Source organism: Periplaneta americana, chromosome 12, assembly GCF_040183065.1.
Source record: "Periplaneta americana isolate PAMFEO1 chromosome 12, P.americana_PAMFEO1_priV1, whole genome shotgun sequence".
NCBI lineage: Eukaryota > Metazoa > Arthropoda > Insecta > Blattodea > Blattidae > Periplaneta > Periplaneta americana.
This window is the reverse complement of record NC_091128.1, coordinates 142,023,744-142,047,556: the sequence shown is the minus strand read 5'-3', so window position 1 is coordinate 142,047,556 and position 23,813 is coordinate 142,023,744. Positions and strand designations below refer to the sequence as shown.

At 35.7% G+C, this 23,813-nt stretch overlaps 1 protein-coding gene across 4 annotated transcripts in view; it reads left to right on the top strand.

The window, feature by feature from the left end:
- Nucleotides 1-23,111, top strand: part of Mekk1 (mitogen-activated protein kinase kinase kinase 4) — a 129,327-nt gene extending 106,216 nt beyond the window's left edge. For all 4 annotated transcript variants that reach the window (XM_069842150.1, XM_069842147.1, XM_069842148.1 and 1 more), the window contains 5 exons: nucleotides 757-928; nucleotides 9,701-9,823; nucleotides 12,201-12,307; nucleotides 15,804-15,983; nucleotides 20,036-23,111. In XM_069842150.1, coding sequence (XP_069698251.1) covers nucleotides 757-928; nucleotides 9,701-9,823; nucleotides 12,201-12,307; nucleotides 15,804-15,983; nucleotides 20,036-20,134 — 681 coding nt within the window. In that variant the 3' untranslated portion in view covers nucleotides 20,135-23,111. The remainder of the gene's footprint in view (nucleotides 1-756; nucleotides 929-9,700; nucleotides 9,824-12,200; nucleotides 12,308-15,803; nucleotides 15,984-20,035) is intronic.
- The last annotated feature ends 702 nt before the right edge of the window (nucleotides 23,112-23,813 follow it).

The following is a 23,813-nucleotide window of genomic DNA, read 5'->3' as shown; positions in this document are numbered from 1 at the left end:
CTCCGTGTTATCCTTGCATTCCCTTGTCTTCCTTGTCTTCCCCTTGTTCTCCTAGTCTTCCCCTTGTTCTCCTAGTCTTCCCCTTGTTCTCCTTGTCTTCCCCTTGTTCTCCTAGTCTTCTCCTTGTTCTCCTAGTCTTCCCCTTGTTCTCCTTGTCTTCCCCTTGTTCTCCTTTCATGCTCCGTGTTATCCTTGCATTCCCTTGTTCTCGTTGTCTTCCCCTTGTTCTCCTTTTATTCTCCGTGTTATCCTTGTATTCCCTTGTTCTCCATGTCTTACTCTTGTTATCCTAGTCTTACTCTTATTCTTCTAGCCTTCCCCTTGCACCCAGTGTTTTCCCCTTGTTCTCCTTTTTTCATTTCGCACACTACTCACACGTAGTTTTAAGTAAACATTTGCAACATAGCAAAATATGCAACATAATAAGGCTATGCACCTGTTGACTTTTTTATTTCGAATGTGACACTTTTCGAAACGCAAAATTGAGAACAGTAGTGTTTTTTTGGGATGTATGGCAACTCTGTCCATGCCCATCGCTATGCCACTGCCTCATTCCACACAAACAGTATTGGCGGTGGCAGTGGCATTAATTGTGGTGGTAGTGCTAGTGCTGTTATCTAATGCTCAGGTATTGGGATGTTCTCCATCTGCTCCAGTAATTAAAATAATATTACTTATTTGTCTGGATAAAGCTTTTTTACATCATATATGAAATAATTAAGCTTCGGAGCTATAATAATAATTGTACCATTTCAGGAAGAGATGTTAATCTTCATGGAGTTTTGCTCAGAAGGCACACTGGAAAGTTTAGTGGCTGCCACGGAAGGCAGTGGTCTCCCAGAGGTGCTGATGCGTCGTTACACTCGTCAGCTATTGCAGGCTGTGGCAACTCTCCATGACCATGGTATTGTGCATCGTGATATTAAAAGTAAGTCTGTTGTTAACATTGACGTTTTGTATGCATGTTTTGTCTTTAAGCAGTAAAAGTGCGTAACATATCTGAACACTATCTTATAGCAGCCGTGGCGAAAATGTGACTCACAAGCACATTGTGGCTCGCAATGATAGCTATGTGCTTCCTACCTCCCCCAACCCCCACCCTCTCACTCACTGGAGTCAAACTCTGTTCCATTTGTATATGTCTCTGACCTGCGAGTGGCGTATCGTCGCAATGTCTCTCTCGAAACCATATACCTCTACAAAAACGAAAGTTTCAAGTAGGATGGAAGGACGCATTTTTTTGCTGCCAATATGATGAGAATATTAAATATATGATTTGTTCACAAGTATTAAAAGGAAAACGGTTGTATAACATAAAACGGCATTATACTACATGTTACTGATGAAACATTAAAAGGTTAAGTGTTATCATCATCATCATCATCATCTCTGTACGTCGATCCTTTTTCAGCGGATGTACGAATAATGCGGTTAGATCTTCAACTTAAACTCACAGATTTACAATGTGATGTTAAATGAAAGTTAAATGTAAGGACTTGACAAATGTTGAACTTTTCAAATCTTTGCCAAAAAATAAATACCCAAAGCTTCGTTCTTTCGCTTGCTCTGTTGAAGCCATGTTCGCTACAACTTACGTTTGTGAAAAATTATTTTCAACAATGAAAATAGTAAAAACCAAATTTAGATCACGACTGACAAATACCTTTGTGATCATCTACGACTAGCAGTGACATAATTCCTGATTTTGAAACTCTGTCGCAGAGACGTTCTGAAGACAGTTAATTGGATGCACTTATGCAATATAGAACCAAGTCCAAAATACAGCTTTTGAGCTACAGCTGTTTTAGCAAATCGTTACAAATAAAATTCTACATCAATACTATTACGAAAGTAATGATTGCATTATTAATATTCTGAAATGCTCTTTCAGATCAATGGTGCAGCTCGCATCAGTATTTGACTCACACAGAGTAGAAGGGCAACATTGGAGTTGGTTCCATATTGCTTATTGCAAAAATGGATATTGGCACTTGGTTCCTACTTGTGTGATTCAAATGAGAGAGAGATGAGGCAACATTCTAGTTCAAATCCATGTTTAACACTTTATTATTGGAAAACTAAACATCCGAGACACTAATTGTGGGATTACAAATAAACTTTAAAAAATATATATTCATTAGCATTTGTTCATACATTGACTTATCATTCCAAGGTGAAGTCAAGGGGACCATTGATTCCATCAACATCATCCTGTCCACACCTGTGGAGTAACGGCTAGCGCGTCTGGCCGCGAAACCAGGTGACCCAGGTTCGATTCCCGATCGGGGCAAGTTACCTGGTTGAGGTTTTTCCTGGGTTTTCCCTCAACCCAATATGAGCAAATGCTGGATAACTTTCGGTGTTGCATCCTGGGCTCATTTCACTGGCATAATCACCTTCATCTCATTCAGACGCTAAATAACCTAAGCTGTTAATAAAGCGTCGTAAAATAACCTACTAAAATAAAAATTCATTGGATTTTCTTCTGCAGTTACATATTTGATACCTAAAACATCTTCGGTTCTACAACTTTCTTTGATACATTAACATTACTCTTGTTGCTATAATATAATATAATATAATATAATATAATATAATATAATATAATATAATATAATATAATATAATATAGTATAGTATAGTATAGTATAGTATAGTATAGTATAGTATAGTATAGTATAATATAATATAATATAATATAATATAATATAATATAATATAATATAATATAATATAATATAATATAATATAATATATCACTCCTATTAGCAAAAAATTGTATTCAAACCCCATATTTACACAAAACAAACATGGGAACTGACAGCTTGGAGTTGGTTCTAAATTGCAAAACACTGCACTATTGATTCTGTTTTTGGTGGTTGGTTCAGATTTCTCTATAGGGTAGCACGTTACAGATAGGAGTTGGTTCTATTTTGTATAAGAAACTATAGGCATTAAGACACATTTTGCAATAGAAATCCAGATGTTCATAAAATGGTGGTTGGTTCCATATTGCATAAGTGCATCCAATTTTAGGTTGTCATAATTTGTCCTATGTTTTATTGTTCATTTCTTTCTTTGTTACACGTCCTACATTAGTTTGTAGTCGTGTACTATATAAAATTATATTTAAGTGCTTGGCGTAAGGAAAATGAAAATCTGTTAATAAGTCAGACAGTTGCTTCACTTCTCCTTCGGGGGCCGCCTACCTCCATAGGTGCTATGCACGTTGCAGGTTACACAGTGGCTCGGCACACGATCACATTTTCGCCACGGCTGTCTTATAGTAATGTAAGTTGGATTTATTGAAGATATCAGTTAACTATGGGAGATCAATGGAGCCACCCTACCTTGAGTAGGAGGCTATTGCCCAGTAGGGATCTGCTGGTTATCTCATTTCAGTTAAATTTAAGCTTATGACACCAGAACAATGCTTTGAAGAGGAGAAAGAGACAAAGTACTTTGGTATCTCCTATGCGTGATGATGGTGGTGATGATGATGATGATGATGATGATGATGATGATGATGGATGACTATCTATTAACTACAAATGGGTTTTCATCCAGTGGTAGTTACAGGAAAAATAACGATATGACAGAAAAACTAAAGAAATACGAAGTAGGAATATAAACAAAGCAAATCAGCGACAGTAAATAATATAACGATCATCATCATCATCCTTCACGAATTAGGCCTCTGTAGACCTGTTTCGGCCCCATCTAGCAGTCTTCTTAACGGTCTTCCTGGTCGACGATGTCCTCTAGGTTTATATTGCATCATAATTTTTGGGATTCTTGAATTTTCCATTCTTCTTACATGATCTAGCCAATTGAATTTGTATCTGGTGATTTTTTCTTCTACTGACTCTACTTCTAATTGTTCTAAAATTTCTTCATTCCTTTTCCGGTCTGAAAGAGTATATCCTGCTGTTCTCCTGAAAAATTTCATTTCCGTTGCTTTGATTCTGTTCATGTCTTTTTTCTTTAATGTCCAAATCTCGCTTCCGTATAGAAGGGTGGGTAATGCTAGTGTATTATATATTTTTATTCTTGTAGATTTTTGTACTAATTTAGCTTTTAATGTATTGTTTATTATTCCTAGAATTTGTGTAAATTTGGTAATTTTCTTGTTCACATCTTTTTCATTTTGATAAGATATTTCACAACCCAGATAATTGAAATTTTGCACTTGTTCGAGGCATTGGTTATTGTGTATTATCTTACTTCTCACTGGGTCTTGTCCTAAAAATGCCATTACTTTTGATTTTTGTGCTGAAATTTCCATCCCAAAATCTTTTAATATTTCATTTAATGTATACAATCCTCTTTGTAAATTATCCTCTGAATTGGAAATTATGACTTGATCATCGGCATAGAGTAAGGTATTTAATGTTAGAGCACTGGTTATTTTGATTCCTGATGTGTAGATTTGGTTCCATTTTAAAATAATTTCATTTATATAAATATTAAATAAAGTTGGTGATAGTGGACAACCTTGTCGAACTCCATTATTAACTAATTTTCTTTCGGATATACAGTTATTTATTTTGACACTTATTTTGCTGTCCATGTAGATTTCTATTATATTTTGGAATAGCAAATTTGGAATATTTTTTTCTTGTAATATGTCGAATAAAAGGTCTCTTCGGACTTTATCAAAAGCTTTCACAAAATCAATAAAAGCTATATGGGTTTCTAAATTAAATTCTCTTCTTTTTTCCAACAATAGTTTGATACTAAATAATGGATCTACACATGATCTTCCTTTTCTAAAGCCATTTTGACACTCCAGAAGGAAAGTTTCAGCATGTTTTTTTAATTTTTCATTTAAAATCCTACTAAATATCTTATAACATGTGTTGAGGATACTAATCCCTCTATAGTTTTCAACATTCTGTTTATCTCCTGTTTTATATATGGGAATAATTACACTATTTTTCCATTCTTCCGGTAAAGTGGCAGTCAGATATATTCTGTTTAGAAATCTTAGTAATCTTTCTTGAAATAGATCTCCTGCATATTTATACAATTCTGAATTTAGGTTATCTTCTCCAGGTGATTTACTATTTTTCGTCTTCTTTAATGCTTCTTGTAGTTCTTCTTTTGTAATGCATTGTTCATCTGGGTTTTTTGTGTCCCAGAATTTTGAATCAAAAGTAGGATTGTTCCATAAGTTTTTGTAAAAGTCTAGGAATGTTTCTATTTTGGGGCAAGGGTTTATCTTGGCGGATTCCTTTATGTCTCTGTTCATGTATTTTAAAATTTTATATGTATTGGGTTTCATTTTATAAATGTCAGTTTCTAAAAAAGATATAAACTCTTTCCATGATTGCCTGTGTCGTTTTCTAATTTCTCTGTTAGCTATCGCCCTTTTATGTTTATAATCTATTTCATCATTAACGGATTTTGTTTGAAGGTATTTTCTATAAGCTATATTTTTATTTTTTATGATCTCCTTAATTTCATCATCCCAAGATCTTAATTTTTTCTTTTGTGTGAGAGCCTTATATTTTCCGATGCTCTCCGTGGCTGCCTGTGATATTTGAGTTTTAATATTTTCCCATTCTTTGTGAATGTCTTCATCTTCAGGTATTTCTAACATTTTTTGTTCAAGTCTTTTTTGATAAAGCCAGCGTACACTGTCGTCATGGATTAATCTAATTTTGTAACGCATTAATTCTTTTTTGGGGGCATTTATCTTTGTTAAATGTAGCCATCTTGGTGTATATCTCACTTTTGCTAATACAAGGTAATGATCTGATCCAATGTCACTTCCTCTGAAGACCTTGACATCTAAAAATAATTCGGATAATTTTCTATTTGCTATAAAATAATCTATGATAGATTTTGAGCCACGTGCTGACCATGTATACATATGAATATCTTTATGGTTGTAAAATGAATTCATGATTTTCATTTCATTGTATAATACAAAATCTCTTACTTTTTCTCCATTATTGTTTATGGTAGGTTCTCCAAATTTTCCTATGGTATTTTTTATTTCGATGTTGCCTATTCTACCGTTTAAATCTCCGGCTAATAATATGTAATTATTTTTATTTACTTTATTCAAAATTTCTTGCAACTGGGCATAAAACAATTCAGTTTCTTCAACTCTTCCTTCCTCTGGAGCATAAAGACTAAAGAAAGTTAGTTTGCCTCTTCCTATCTGGAGTTGTACTTCTAATATTCTTTCATTCCAGTATGTATAATTGTTTATTTTGTTTTTTATTGATTTATGAATCCAAATCATTACTCCGGCCTGTGCTCTTGTCTTCTTATTAACACCATTATATATGATTATGTAGTTTTTTGTTTCAGTTGTACCTTTTAGTTTCTTTTTTGTTTCTGTTATTGCTGCTATTTTAATCTGCTTTTTATTCAATATTTCATCTAGTTCTTCTTCTTTATGATCGATCCCTCTAACATTCCAAGTAGTGTATGTGAACATATTTTGTTTTTTCCAATTTCGTTTAACCGTTGACTTGCTCTGGGTTGTCATCAAATTATCTATCCTTATACTGCTTGTTTGAGGCTTGAAAGTAATGTAGTTTTCCCTAAGATAGGTTACTAGCCTTATCGTTAGGTAGTCCAGTAGTGGGGCTGCCACTTTTAGCCTCTGGACAGGCTTGTAATGCAGCATTTCCTCTGCATTTGATGAAACAGTTATACCGCTGTGACTCGGTCGCCATTTCCTCGTTGGTAGAAACAGGGTGGACCACGGGAAGGTGAGGATGGCATTTGGATAGGAGAGGCTGTATGTTTCGCGTCACTATCCCTTCTTCACCCCATAATATAACGAAAAAGAGAATATACATTGTAAAGGATAATACAATCAAAAACACATAAAAAAATATCGCATTTATCTGCATAATAGATACACCTTTTTTTCTTCGATTTCTATAACAAAAAACTAGGGTGTATCCTTTATGCGAGGAAAAAAAAAAAAAAAAAACACATATTAAAGTTGCACCAGCTCGAATGTTGAAATAATCGATAGAATACATAATGATATCTGGGCTGCGACTAATTTATATATATCGATTGCGTTGCACTTAAGACAATTGATAATTAGCAGCAATTGTATAAATAGATGGTAACTTGTAACAATGAATACAATGACAATAAGACAAGACACTTTATTGTTATTATTAACATTAGCCTTACCTCATTCACTGTCAGGTTCAGTATCACTGCTATCATTTGTCACAGATTCACATTCCGCTATGCGTCTATTACACGGAATTTTTTTTTTTAAATTTTAACGCGAAAATTTGTGTGCGTCCATTACACGGGTAAATACGGTATGTTATATTTACTTATGGCTTTTAAGGATCCCGCAGGTTCATTGCCGCCCTCACATAAGCCTGTCATGATCACTATTCTGTACAAGATTAATCCATCATATCCCACTTCTCTCAAATCCATTTTAATATTATTCTCTCATCTGCATTTCGACCTTTCCAAAGGTCTTTTTCCCTGTGGCCTCCCAATTAACACTCTAAAATACAGCATGTTATACTATTAAATATTACACTCTTCACTATTAACATTTTCAACAACCCCTGTAAATTCTCTAATCACCAACTATTAGCTGCGCTCATTACTCATTTAATAAAACTTACTGAATTGGCCCTGCACTTACACTATAAAACACTCACTCACTCACTCACTCACTCACTCACTCACTCTCTCTCTCTCTCTCTCTCTCTTACTTACAATGCTTACATTGTAATTCACTTTTACTGTAAATCTGACTCATTACTTAGTTACTAAAACTTAATGGACTGGCTTTGTAGCTCACTGCACTTTCACTGCAAGACACTGCATGCGCACACACGCACATGCTCACTCACTCACTCACTCACTCACTCACTCACTCACTCTCTCTCTCTCTCTCTCTCTCTCTCTCTCTCTCTCTTACTTACAATGCTTACATTGTAATTCACTTTTACTGTAAATCTGACTCATTACTTAGTTACTAAAACTTAATGGACTGGCTTTGTAGCTCACTGCACTTTCACTGCAAGACACTGCACGCGCACTCACTCACTCACTCACTCACTCACTCACTCACTCACTCACTCACTCACTCACTCACTCACTCACTCTCTTACTTACAATGCTTACATTGTAATTCACTTTTACTGTAAATCTGACTCATTACTTAGTTACTAAAACTTAATGGACTGGCTTTGTAGCTCACTGCACTTTCACTGCAAGACACTGCACGCGCACACACGCACATGCTCACTCACTCACTCACTCACTCACTCACTCACTCACTCACTCACTCACTCACTCACACAAAAAATCACTTGCTGCACTTTCACAATGTGAAAAAGTGGTTTTCGTCAGATGTGTGTATTGTTCACTTCATTGAAATTCCACATCTGTTTGTTGAAGATTAAATAGCTGTGTAACACTGTCATATCAATAGAAAAATAGTAATATGCGTTACAAGAGCTGTATGTTGAAGTTTTCATGTTCGAGGAAAAGTTTGAAAAAGCAAAACATAGTTCAGCTTTTTTAATTTCCGAGAATTGAAAGAAAACACACTGCTCGTGTATGAGTTTGTGCAAGATCGTGCGTATTTGCTTGATTTCCGCTCAAAACCAATCTGCGGAAAATCTAAAATTCCACATTCAGTATTCCCAACCTAACACACATAACAATTTCCCTCTTCTTACCGCTTAAGTGACATATTGATTTTACTCCTTTAGGCTTTTAACATATTATTTTTAGATACGTTCAATGTAGTAATAATTATAAATTGGAAACTTACCACTGCAATTTCACCTAAATTGCACTGTTAATTATTGTTTTTAAATATTTGCAAAAATTAAGTAAACTCTACAACTCCACTAAAGTTACTGCATTCGTGATGCAAGTAACATTAAGGAAGCTGTGAAAAAATCAACAACATTCCAGACTCATCATAGACTGGGGGAAAAAAAAAAAGACAGACGTATATGACGGCCTGTTGGAGTATAGTAAGCACAGAAAACATTTTAAAGCAACAATGTTGAAGATAGATATTTTTGTTTTGCAAATTTGACGTCATTGAACAGGAACCAAGATGGAGATTTCATTGCAACTAATTAGAAATTCCTCTTTCAGGTATGTAATAAACGATCTTCGCACAAAATAATGTACGATACATTAGCGGTATGTTTTCTTTCAATTCTCGGAAATTAAAAAGCTCAACTACGTTTCGCTTTTTCAAACTTTTCCTCGAACATGAAAACTTCAACATACTGCTCTTGTAACGCATATTACTATTATTGTCCAGGTATCGTAAATATTTTAAGCAGAGGTTTGTGACACTGTTGAACTGAAATCTAGCAATATAGTCACGACATTGAAATATGTGTGTTTTTGGTCCTACTATATCGATATTTTGCTTCTTTGTATCACTAAAGTTCTTCTCTGAAACCTTGAATAGATGATCATTCAAATGTCTCTCGTCGTAAGACGCACAGTTTTGCATAGAAATGACTCATACCACTGTTTTTGTCATAAGTGATTTATGCTTTCTGTGTGGTACTGAGCATTCAAGGTCAAGTACATCCCTTGTAAGTGATATCTTGGTACTGTAGCTGTCTGGTGCATGTATGTTTCTCTGGATTTCTTGTATTGAATAACCGAACACACATGTTGAAAAACAAGAATTTATCAGTAGTGTGTTATATTTTTGCAGGTGCAAATATCTTCCTTACAGACGAAGGCAACAGTCTTAAGTTAGGTGACTTTGGATCTGCAGTGAAGATTAAGGCTCATACGACAATGCCAGGAGAGTTGCAGGGTTTTGTTGGAACACAAGGTAAATAAACTGATTTACTCGAGAATTCGTCCTCATTTCACTTTCTCATTGAACAGAGTACAAAGGGAAAGTATATTGAGATGTTTCAAAAAGTTGGTTTTGTGATTTTCTCAGAATACTTTTTTAGCTTACATGACACTGAAAATACAAATTTTCAGCATATTATATGATACTGAAAAAGTGTCTTTTATTCGTATTCAATGTTTGTTCACAATTCAATTTTCCGAGAAGTGATGCACAGGAACTATAATAATACTTTTATTATGAGAATTAATGCATCTTTATTTGGGAAAATGGGGGAGCAAAAATCGCGATTTACTCAGATCCAGCTATTACAAATTCCGTTTTGAATACAGTACTTTTATTACAAAAGATGAAGTGACAAGTGAAATTATATAGACCAAATGTCTCCAAAAGTGATTGGTTTTAGGGAAATTAAATCCAGCTCTTATAAATTCCGTTTTGAATACAGTATTATTATTATTATAAAAGATAAAGTGACAAGTGGAATGATATAGACCACATGTCTCCAAAAATGATTGATTTGAGAGAAATTAATTATTATCAGCAGAATTATGCCTTCAATTGAAGACTTTAGATCTTGAACATATCTGTTGGAATTACTTTGCAAAATTAAGAAAAAAATAAAATACATCTTGCTATTTCCTGTGTAACAAAGTCCGTTCAATATTGCTTTGTTCCGTCGATTTCACATATCATTATGAATATATTCTTTTCCAATTTTTTTGTATTAAAATTGCGAAATTTTCGCACAAATGATTCTCGCCATTTGACAGGTATTCTTAATAGTAATTGGCATTAGATTCAACACATTTCGTGTTCTTATAAATAGAAGTCGTACTTTGTTTTCTTTTATTAAAATTTAACCCGTAATGAGTATTTATTGGTTTTGTTCATATACGAGGCACATCTATAAAGTAAGTTTCCCGATTTTTTCCCCTTGAAATTAAACGTAATTAGCCATGTCAATTGCGCATGCATAACAGATCTATGACGTATCAATCATATGCCAGCCGGACAGGTCCCGCCTGGTGCCAGTAGCGTGGCAGCAGTGGTCCGAAATGGAAGCTCTTATTCCTTCTCCCACCGCCTGCGAGGTTCGGTCGGTGATAAAGTTCTTTAATGCACAAAGCATTGCACCAATTGAAATTCATCGGCAGCTCTGTCAGGTCTATGGGCCGAACATCATGAGTAAGCAGATGGTGTGTCACTGGTGTAGGCAGTTTTCCGAAGGTCGTCAAAGTGTCCATGATGAAGAGCGCAGTGGGCGACCGTCCCTCATCAATGATGATCGTGTTGAGCTGGTGTGGCAGTGCATCATGGAGAACCATCACTTCACGATTACGGAACTGAGCAGCCATTTTCCGCAGATATCGCGATCCTTGTTGCATGAGATTGTCACTAAGCACCTGCTAATCTAAAAAGTGTGTGCCAGGTGGGTGCCGAAAAACCTGACACCCGAACACAAAATGCAACGTTTAGGAGCAGCACTGACATTTCTGCAAGCAACGGTATCACGATGACGGCGACGAGTTCCTCGACAGGATCGTCACGGGCGATGAGACTTGGATTTCGCACTTAACCCCGGAAACCAAGCAGCAGTCAATACATTGGCGGCATAGTGGATCTCCGGTCAGGACGAAATTCAAACAGACGCGGTCGGTACGGAAAGTGATGTGCACGGTGTTCTGGGACAGGAAAGCATTCTGCTCATTGACTTCCTTCCAAGAGGTGAAACAGTGAATGCTGACCGTTACTGTGAAACACTGCGAAAATTGCGACGTGCCATTCAAAACAAGAGGCGTGGAATGCTTACTGCAGGTGTTGTGCTCCTCCATGACAATGCTCGTCCACATAGGCGCACAGCAGCTGTTTTGACGGAATTTGGCTGGGAGTTGTTTGATCACTCACCCTACAGTCCTGATCTTGCTCCCAGCGATTTTCACGTTTTCTTGCACCTCAAGAAATTCCTGTCCTCCAGTGAGCGTTTTGGCAATGACGAAGAGCTGAAGACGTCTGTCACACGCTGGTTCCATTCATAGGCGGCAGAGTTCTACGACAGAGGAATACAAAAGTTGATCCCACCATACGACAAGTGTCTCAATTCTGATGGTGGCTATGTTGAAAAATAGCTGAAACACTGCTGTACCTGTTGTCAATAAATGTTTCCTGAAAGTGTGTGTCCTTTTTTTTTTTTAAATAGGGAAACTTACTTTCTGGATGCGCCTCGTACATATCTTTATTATAACTTAACTGAGAAATGTAGCTTGACTAGCTTGATAACTATCTTTTATAGAGAATAGAGTTATGTGAATTAGCATTTATCATAACACTGAAGTCTTATATTTTGTTTCAGCATATATGGCACCAGAAGTGTTCATGAAGACGAATACAGAAGGACATGGACGAGCTGCAGACATATGGTCCGTTGGCTGTGTTGTCGTAGAAATGTCTTCAGGCAAAGTATGTGCTATAATATGTGATTGGCATAAAGAAAGTATAACACCAGTACATTAACATTTTTAAGGAGGTCTGTAGAAGAGAATATAAAATGCTGTATTGTATTACCAACATTTTTATCCTATATGTTGGGAAATGTTGAATTATGCTTTTAACCATACTATCAGTAATGCTTCCTAACTTTTATTTTAAAGAAAGAGTTCATTTTCGTGAAGAGACTTAAAGGCATATTATAAGAGGAACAATTAAAAACATATATTGGCTATTTAAATCCATTATGGGGAATATGTAACAAAAAGCTGATTGAAGAATTGGAGGTTTACAGAAGAGAGCAGTTAGAATCTTATATGGAACTCCAAATCGGGAACTGTACCTTAATACAAAAATTCCGTCTGTTAAAATGTTAGTAAAAATGTCTTTAACACGTTGACTGCTAGAGAGGACACCAGTGTCTCCACAAGCATTCAGGACTGATGTACATAAAACATGATGTCAATCAATGTGTTAATAATTTTCATTTATAAAATTATAAATAATCTTGTCCAATTAAATTTAAAATTTCAACTCAACACTGAAATTCATAAGAACTGTACTACACAAAAAATTACACAAAACAGATAACGCCAAATTCTAATATGGCATTAGATTAATATTATAATACTAGGTCAAAATATTACAACTCCTTACCATTAGAAATAAAAACAATATCAGAATTATCTCAGTTCAAAAAGAAAATTAAACAATATGTAGATTGTAAGGTATATTTAGGAGTAGATTTTCCGAGTTATTAATTAAATTTTAATATATATGTATACAAAAAATTTAGGTTTAGATTTGCTAAGTTCCCGTCAAGTTACGTAGGTGTATATGAATTGTACAAGTTGTATTTAGACTAGACTTAGAGGTAAGTTTATTAAATTCATATTCATTATTCTACATTATTATGTAATTCAGTATATACTATATGTATATGTATATATATATAGGGATGAGTCGGGTAGTATCAGACATCGGGTAATATCGGACAGTGAGTTTCTTTCATCTACCACACGATGATAGTACCTGATTCACATGGTTACATTTCTGTGAGTTGCATAGAGAAATGTAACCGTGTCATTCAGGTACTACCATATGGTGCTAGATGAAAGAAACACACTGTCCGATATTACCGATGTCCAATACTACATGACTCTCCCCTATATCTGTGTGTGTGTGTGTGTGTGCATGCGTGCGTGCGTGTGCGTGCGTGCGTGCCACAAAACAAAACATTTATATGTACTGCCCTAGTTAGAGCAATAGCTCATTAAGGACTATTTGAAAATAAATAAATAAAATAAAAACTAAAATGTGACATTACTTACTTACTTACTTACAAATGGCTTTTAAGGAACCCGAAGGTTCATTGCCGCCCTCACATAAGCCCGCCATCGGTCCCTATCCTGTGCAAGATTAAGCCAGTCTCTATCATCATACCCCACCTCCCTCAAATCCATTTTAATATTATCCTCCCATCTACGTCTCGGCCTCCCTAAAGGTCTTTTTCCCTCCGGTCTCCCAACTAACACTCTATATGCATTTCTGGATTCGCCCATACGTGCTACATGCCCTGCCCATCTCAAACGTCTGGATTTCAAGTTCCTAATTATGTCAGGTGAAGAATACAATGCGTGCAGTTCTGTGTTGTGTAACTTTCTCCATTCTCCTGTAACTTCATCCCGCTTAGCCCCAAATATTTTCCTAAGCACCTTATTCTCAAACACCCTTAACCTATGTTCCTCTCTCAGAGTGAGAGTCCAAGTTTCACAGCCATATAGAAGAACCGGTAATATAACTGTTTTATAAATTCTAACTTTCAGATTTTTGGACAGCAGACTGGATGATAAGAGCTTCTCAACCGAATAATAACACGCATTTCCCATATTTATTCTGCGTTTAATTTCCTCCCGAGTGTCATTTACATTTGTTACTGTTGCTCCAAGATATTTGAATTTTTCCACCTCTTCGAAGGATAAATCTCCAATATTTATATTTCCATTTCGTACAATATTCCCGTCACGAGACATAATCATATACTTTGTCTTTTCGGGATTTACTTCCAAACCGATCGCTTTACTTGCTTCAAGTAAAATTTCCGTGTTTTCCCTAACCGTTTGTGTATTTTCTCCTAACATATTCACGTCATCTGCATAGACAAGAAGCTGATGTAGCCCGTTCAATTCCAAACCCTGCCTGTTATCCTGAACTTTCCTAATGGCATATTCTAAAGCGAAGTTAAAAAGTAAAGGTGATAGTGCATCTCCCTGCTTTAGCCCGCAGTGAATTGGAAAAGGATCAGATAGAAACTGACCTATACGGACTCTGCTGTATGTTTCACTGAGACACATTTTAATTAATCGAACTAGTTTCTTGGGAATACCAAATTCAATAAGAAAATGTGACATTAATCATGTTATATTACAGTACATTGCATTTATTATATTCCATATATCATATTATGGGAAATGCCTGTTATTATTCAGTTGAGAAGCTTTTATCGTCCAGTCTGCTGTCAATAAATCTGAAAGTTAGAATTTATAAAACAGTTATATTACTTGTTGTACTTTATGGTTGTGAAACATGGACTCTCACTTTGAGAGAGGTTAAGGGTGTTTGAGAATAAGGTGCTTAGGAAAATATTTGGGGCTAAGAGGGATGAAGTTACAGGAGAATGGAGAAAGTTACACAACACAGAACTACACGCATTGTATTCTTCACCTGACATAATTAGGAACATTAAATCCAGACGTTTGAGATGGGCAGGGCATGTAGCACATATGGGTGAATCCAGAAATGCATATAGATTGTTAGTTGGGAGGCCGGAGGGAAAAAGACCTTTAGGGAGGCCGAGACATAGATGGGAAGATAATATTAAAATGGATTTGAGGGAGGTGGGATATGATGATAGAGAATGGATTAATCTTGCTCAGGATAGGGACCAATGGCGGGCTTATGTGAGGGCAGCAATGAACCTCCGTATTCCTTAAAAGCCAATAAGTAAGTAGTAGTATATCGTATTATATCAGCATTGTGGCTTTGAGATATGGAACAAGTAAAAAAATAATTATGATACATTAAATATTAATACATATACTCGTAGTAGCTAGATACATTTAATTTAGAAGCATAAACAATTCATCAGTTGAGTAGAAGGTATGAATGTGAAGAAATTTGTTAATTCCCTTCTAAACTTCTTCTCTTGGCCTTTCAGAGCTTTAAGATAATTAGGCAGTGCATTAAAGACTGTAATACATGTATAGTGAATTCCTTTTCTGCAACAGCTGAGATTGACAGAGGGTAGATGAAGATCTGATTTTTGTCTGTGTACTTAATTTATCCTGCATTTATGACCAAATGAGACACATGGTCAAACAGATAGAATGAGAATTGTTTCAACATTTGTTATTATTTGTAATAAGAATGGTAAATTAAGTGTATTCTAAAGTGAAGTGATTTGTTACAGCGTCCCTGGCCAGAATTTGATTCTAATTATCAAATAATGTTCAAAGTGGGGATGGGAGAGACACCTACTGTTCCAGATAGTCTAAGTGACGAGGGTCATCAGTTTACGGATCATTGTCTACAACATGATCCACGGAGAAGGAGCACTGCATCCGAACTCTTACACCATACATTTGTCAAGGTGAGCATTTTAGTAAGCATTCTTTAATTACGTAGTTCTATTTATTATTAACAAAACTGATGAAAGTAAATGGCATATAACTTTCTCGTGCATTATAAATGCAGTGATGAATCAAGGAAATTGTGGGAAGAGGAGAGGTAAGAATCACACATTTTCAAAGGAAAGTGTTGTGTGTTTCACATACTAAATCTTTAGTTTTAGTATAACATTTTTAAGCATCCTTATAGTTTAACTCAGGTGTCTCAAGGCCAACGCATAAAAGTTGTTACACAGAGCAAATGTAGATAGCGTAGTCAGCTGAAGAGATAAGCACAGTACCCAAGATAGCCGATAGTTGATTTATGTTACAAGCATGAGTGAACTAAGTTGTAACTGTCGCGGGAGAAATTCCACAAAGCGGCACTTTTGAGTTGTACTGACAAAATAAACAGTTGTTTTCGGAAGGAATAAAATTTCTTAAGTCGTTTGCAATAATAATAATAATAATAATAATAATAATAATAATAATAATAATAAATGTATTTTCTAATTATATATTATGAGTAAAAAGAAGACATCTGAAGCATGAAGAACCATACATGTTACGTAATTATTTAAGCACAAGGAACTGGCTACCCTATCCCATTATCCCCTTGCCTAGTTGCCTCATATGTGGTGCCTTGTTGATATCACATGTGAGGTTCAGACTGTCTTCGGAAAGTTGACTAAACAACAAAATACTTCATTTCTAGTAAATGGTTTTTGGTATCTGTCTTTTTTTAAGTTCATATTGGAATTAGGGTGTATTAGTCATACACTGACTGATCCTTGATCTCCAGAGAACAAGGTGCCGGTGCAGGTGTTACGTGCTGTCTCTTCTCACTTTATAGATCTCTTGGATATGGAACAACAAGTTTTGATGGAGAAATCATTGCAATAAGTGAAAGTCTCAGGAATCTTCTATGCCACATCAATAAATTTAAAAATGCAGTTATATTGTCAGACTTCAAAGCAGCTATTCTATCAATCGTCTCTAAACACACACCTTCATCTCAGACAGCAGAAATAACTAAAATGCTCTCTCAATTAATATCACTCAATAAGTGAATTGTATTCCAATGGATACCATCCCATTGTGGAATCCTGGGAAACGAGAATGCAGATGCTTTAGCAAAGAAGGACAGCACTACTACTTACAGACCTGTTACTAAATCTACGTATTACTCTGTGAAAAGATTTATTAAATCTACATACTTAGACTTCAACAAACAAAATTTGATAACACAATCCCAAGGGAAAAAATGGAACTCTCTGCATCAAAATCCACAGTTAATTCCCGATTTACCACGAACATCGTCTGTAGCTGCATTTAGATTGGCAACAGGCCATGATTGTTTGGCCAAACACCTGCATAGAATTGGAATATATCAGTCCCCTAACTGCCCATTGTACAACTCAAACCAAGAAATGGATTCGAAACACCTCAAAATGTGTGCTTCAGTGGCTGGCCATCATAATATTTTTGAAAAATATTGGAGTGCAAGAGGTCAAATGACTTTATTGTCAAACGCCTGGCATTAGAAAACAACAACAACATATTACATTTAATAAAATAAAATTCAGTTAAATAATAATAATTAAATTACAGTTAAACTTGTTGATTGTTAAGGTACGTATTCTTATGATACTGTATGTCCTCTCAAATTCTTTTCTCAAGTCCTTCATTACTTCATTATATTTGTTACACTGGTCTTGATTCAAATTAGGTAACAGTTTTAGATTAATAAAGTGGTAACAGTTATCCACTGAAACTTGCAACTCCCACAATTTCGCTTTCCCTATGAAAGCTTTTATTTGTTCATACATTTGCGGTAATAAGGACATTCTTTCCTCGGAGATGGAGATAAAATCGTAGCGGTTACAGATGTCTATTCAAACGTCGTGGTCAATGATGTCATCCGGAGATATACGAACTGCTCCCGCATCTTGTTGCACTCTTATATTAAAAAAAGAGAGAGAGGAGGAAGTGCTCCGAGAAGGACCTATTGAGACGTCTGGTTTAACTGATTCAGAGTTGACAAAATATGTCTGACATGGTATGTGATGATGATTGATATGAATATATAGACACACACGCACACCCACTCACGTGCACACGCACGCACGCACGCACCCTCCCTCTCTCCCTTTCCCCCTCTATCTCTCTCTCTCTCGAGTTAAAAATCGTGACGCTGTTTTCCCTCACTATTTAAATAAATGAAAATTGCCCCCTGTTGTAGCTCATACAGTAATGTTTCTGGCTGTGAATACAGTGGACCCAGATCATTTCCTAGGAAAGAAGTGGAAATTTGCCTTCCCACATTGGAATTTCCTATTAGTTCATTGTCCAGTGTTTGTGCTGTGTTATCTTACTCAGTGACTTGGCACCATTCTGAGTTATGCTCCTTGTAAATGTCTTATGTTGTTTTATTATTGTTGTTGTTGTTTTCTAATGTCAGGCGTTCGACAATAAATTCATATGACCTCTTGCACTCCAATTTTTTTCAAAGATATTGTCATGGTCAGCCACTGAAGCACAGATTTTGAGGTGTTCCGAATCCATTTCTTGGTTTGAGTTGCACAATGGGCAGTTAGGGGACTGATATATTACAATTCTATGCAGGTGTTTGGCCAAACAATCATGGCCTTTTGCCAATCTAAATGCAGCTACAGACGATTTTCGTGGTAAATCGGGAATTAACTGTGGATTATGATGCAGGGAGTTCCATTTTTTCCCTTGAGTTTGTGTTATCATATTTTGTTTGTTGAAGTCTAAGTATGTAGATTTAATAAATCTTTTCACAGAGTAATATGTAGATTTAGTAACAGGTCTGAAAGTAGCAGTGCTGCCCTTCTTTGCTAAAGCATCCACATTCTCGTTTCCCAGGATTCCACAATGGGATGGTATTCATTGGAATACAATTCTTTTATTGAGTGTTATTAATTGAGAGAGCATTTTAGTTATTTCTGCTGTTTATTAGGTGAAGAACCCAGATAGCTGTTTCTTACAAAACTGACTTTGAAGTTAAAGAATTTCTTATGTCTTGAATCCAGAAATCCGAAACATTAGTATCGTCAACTTTTAATACCAGAAAATGTCTTCATCTTCTGTCAGGTTCTGCCAATTCACTCAATGCTGTATGTAGTTTCGATGTTCTTGCAAAAATCTTTGTCTGTGTGCAATAAACAAATCTTGTCATTCTCTTAGTGGGACATTATTGGCTTTCTGATCTGAAGATATTTCTTGAATTTACTTCAATGGCTTTAATTTTATCAGTTACGCATTCTTATGCCAAGCCACAGAATTCTTGCAATGGGTCAAAACACCCAGTACGTGAAGTAAATAATGATTATTACATGACGAAAGTGGTAGTGGTGCTGGTAGTGGTGGTAGTGGTGCTGGTGGTGGTGGAGGTGGTGGCCGTGTTTGGTGGTGGTGCTGGTGGTGGTCGTGGGTGATGGTGGTGGTCGTGGGTGATGGTGGTGGTCGTGGGTGGTGGTCATGTTGGTCGTGGGTGATGATGGTGGTCATGGGTGGTGGTGGTGGGAACGGTCATGATGGTGGTCATAGTGGTGGTGGTGGTGGTGGTGGTGGTGGTGGTGGTGGTGGAGGAGGTAGTGCTGGTGGTGGAGGTGGTGCTGGTGGTGTTGTGAGTGGTGGAGCTGGTGGTGATAGCGGTCATGGAGGTGCTGTAAACTTTAGGGAAAACAAAAAAGTACCCATTACCTACTCGAGACCACTTAGATTCAATGACTATGAAACTTGTAAAATATTTTCCTTTTGAAAATAAAACGTTAGAATATTTAAATTTAGAGCCTTATGTATGTCTATGTCTTACACCAATAATAAACAAATATTTCTGAAAAAGATTTTTTTATTGGAACTCCCAGTTTGCCTGGAATAGCTGAGTTGTGCCATTAACTTTCTGTTAGATTTTATTTTATCTGCAGATTCTTCCAAGTAGTTTTGACATGTATGTGTTCATTAATTTATTCAACTGTACATTGAGTTTTTCTTCGCTTATTTCCTTCAGGTTGAAGAAGAGGACGAATACATCTCCACAGATGTAACTTCGTTTGCTGATTTCCTGAACATTGGTTTCAGGAAAGATGTGAAATTGGTGTCAAATTGAAGAAGACCTTTCCTGTCTTGTTGCGTACTTAAATTGTGATCTTGTGGGCATAGTGAAATATATTTAGTGTATGTTACCAGTAGTTAGCAGAGGCTGTCAATTTTCTATACTGTTTTCAGGGAACATTACAAATTCACATAATTCGGTGATCTTTCGTACGTACGATGCAGATAGTACCTTGTATACGACATTTAATCTGTGGGTAAGGTTTATGGTGTCAGGGCAGCTATGTGACGACTTTCTGGTTTTAAATTTCTGAAGTTTAGTCGATATTTAGAAATCTATTAATGGACATACTCTATGTAGTGAATGTTTTGGAACTGGAAGTATATTAAGGCAGTGTTAATATTGAGTGTTGAATGATGGTAAAAATCATCGTACTGTGGTCTGTTTCATTGTATTTGTATAATAGATTCTTTTGTTAGATTTAGGCTTGTATATATCTTGTTAATGTTATTGTTACAGACACTTTTCGTAATTAGATCATACTTTTTAATGAGTAAGAGGAACTTTATGTGATTGGTAGATTCCAGAAGGTGATATCAATGTTGTGTCTTTTTATAGTAAAACTGTGCAATCATATATATATTCATGTTATATAAAGGACTGTTGCCTTACTTACATAGGGACAAGCATGGACTGCATGCGCCATATTGTAGTACAGTGGTTCCCAAACTGGGGGTCGCGAAGAGCTGAGGGGAGTTGCGAGATGATTTACAAAATGAAACAAAAAACTCCTTATTAACTTACAGTAACTGTGTGTTTAGAAACATAAATAACATTCAACATAAAAAAAGCTTCAGTAGTTAGACTATACACTAAAGTAAAAACAATTTTATTAATGCAACAAATGTGCCTGTTTTTCAGAAAGTAGCTCTTGATCTGGACTCTGTATTCAATACATACTTAGTGATATAATTTTAAAATTGAATGAGATTTCTCGTCTTTGTTTTGATGGCAGTCGCAGACAAGAAGTTTATTTTGGACTATTACACTTTTACTACGTCACACTACTTTTGACCAATAAAACGGTACGAAAGGACGTCTTTCAACCAATCATGGCTGCTTATCGCACAATTTTATCGCGTCCCTAGCATTTGTTTAATTTTATCGTGTCCCTAGCATTTGTTTAATTTTATCACTACCCTAGCATTTGTTTCTTTGTTTGCCAACATTTCAAACTGCACTGGTCTGGACGTCAAAAAAACAGAAAATTACAAACCACTCCAGTTGCTGCACAGCACTTTCAAATATGACTCGCATTGGCATTCAAGAACACTGGTCATATATGAAGAGCACCATTCGGAAATCCTGAATAAGTTGAGGGATACACCATGTATGTCACGAGTTCACTTCTTTTATGCACACGTCCAATATAACATCAACTGAACCACCAACCACTAAAACATTCAAATTTGAAAATTGTACTTTCAATAATTATTTCTTATAAAATTATTCATTTTTATTTTTTATTTCATCATCGTTAATTAAAACGTTTCTTGTTTATTTCATCATCCCTAATTAAAACTTTTCTAACACTGTTTATATTATTTAGGTTATGTTCGTTATAACTTCTGCTATATGATACTATGGATAGTCACGTATCAGAGATTGTTTAATACTAAGATTTATTGAAAATCATCTATCAAGTGACGTTGATTACTGGGATCCGGATGATTGAAGTGGAATGCAAATGTTTTAATAAAAATGAAACTGAATCAACAAAGCCTTCATGACTAGTAACCGTCCACAGAGTTCAATGAAGATTCCATAGTTGGCACAACTGATAACAAGAAAACATAATCATAAAACACTACTGCCATGTAGCATAATGTTGAGATGGTACAATAATACATTTGAAGACAGTTGTATTTTCGTAAGTCAATTAATATTTAATTATATTGGAGTACTTTGTTACTTCTAATCTTTATATACTTTCTTCTAATCGTGTAATAGTCAATTAAATCCCACTCGAGTTTTGATTTTCTCTAGTGAGATTACTGTTGATAAATATGAGATTTGCAAATGTTATAAAACGTTTAAGAGCTCCTTTTGCAAGCTCGAGGTTTTAACACATTCTTTTGATCCACAACTGGCCTACACGCTGCGAAAAAGCCTATCCATCAATAGGTATGTACATATTTAAATGAATTTTTCCCGGTCTTTTTCTTTTCTTTTGAAATTTCAGCTAGTTGAACACAGCTGTCTACAAATGGATTTATTATTCATCTATGACTGTCGTATTGTTTTTAGTATCTTCTGATCGATACTCAGAAAGCTGTTGTTTAGAATTGTGCAGACTTAATTTAACAAACTCGGTATTTGCCATATCACAGGTAGCTAAATCTTCCACTAGTTGTTTAATGCACTGAAATGCATCACATTCTTTCTTGTTAAGTGATGCAGATCAAAGTCAAATTTCTTTATGAATCTTTCGATTTTACCTCTGGCTAGTGTTATGATAACTCGTACTATTCAAAGTATTTAAGTGTTCGAAAATATCAGCTACTAGAAATGTTCTTTATGTAATATTTTATGTCATTGTTGCACTATATTTTTTCTATTTTAGTCGTCCTGTGAGTGGTTTCCTCTAATTTTGATTTTTTGATTTTAGAGGAATCTTTATTTTTCGATGGGGGTTGAGTATCATAGAGGGGGATCGCATAAAGAACTCTTGCCCAAAAGTGGGTCGTGTCTTCACAAAGTTTGGGAACCACTGGTGTAGTAAATTCTTTAGTATCTTTTATTTTAGTAAAAAGTTGCAAATGGCATATATATAGGCCTATCTTGATTTGGCTATGTAAAATGTAATTTTAAATGAATCCAGTAGATATTGGTTTCTTTGATCATTTTAGTATAATTTTTATGAAATGTTTAAAAATGACCAGAAAATTCTTGTACAGTTCTGGAAACAAAAAATAATCGATTCTTATGGCTAAGCATCTGGACTTGAAATACAGTTGGTACCTGAAATTGATCTTTTTCATTTCATTGTCGTAGTGTTACCTTTAGATACCTACGGTATGCTCATTGAAAAGTAACCATATAAAATTATGCTATAATGTAACCCCTTTTTAGACACTCTAAATAGTGTTTGATTTAGAAGAGTACACACACACTATTTGACTCCACTTTTCAACGCCTTTCAACAATCAAACGCACCCACATAACAGGCAGAGAAGTTCGAGGTGAAGCCGAGATCTAGTAGGCTCTGAGGATGGTGTGATAAAGCACCAAAACAGTTGTAAGCCGCACAAACTTACATAATTAACACGAGTAAGTCCGCTAGTTAATCAATTAATTATTAAGTATTCTTCGAAGTGAGTGGAAGATGTATCAAACAGATACACACATTTATGAGAAGTGTACAAAGGTAACAGCTTCCATTTCTGTGGTAGCCTAGAAAGGTTAATGTTAGAGTATAACATGACACAGTCATTTTTCTACGATTCCTTGCGCAAATCAAACTAGATTGTTAGTTCTGAGTTGTTGCATTTGTATAGAAGAGCGAATTTTCAGTAGCTAAGGCAGGAGAAAGCTTCGGGGTCAGTGCTGAATCAGTGAAACTATGGGTTCGAATTTTTCGCTTGCTGAACAAAACAGAAATCATCTTGGATTGGGCTCTTAGTGAGTATCTTTTCGGGTCAGGAAACACAAAGGGTTGGAAGGGGCCCTAGAG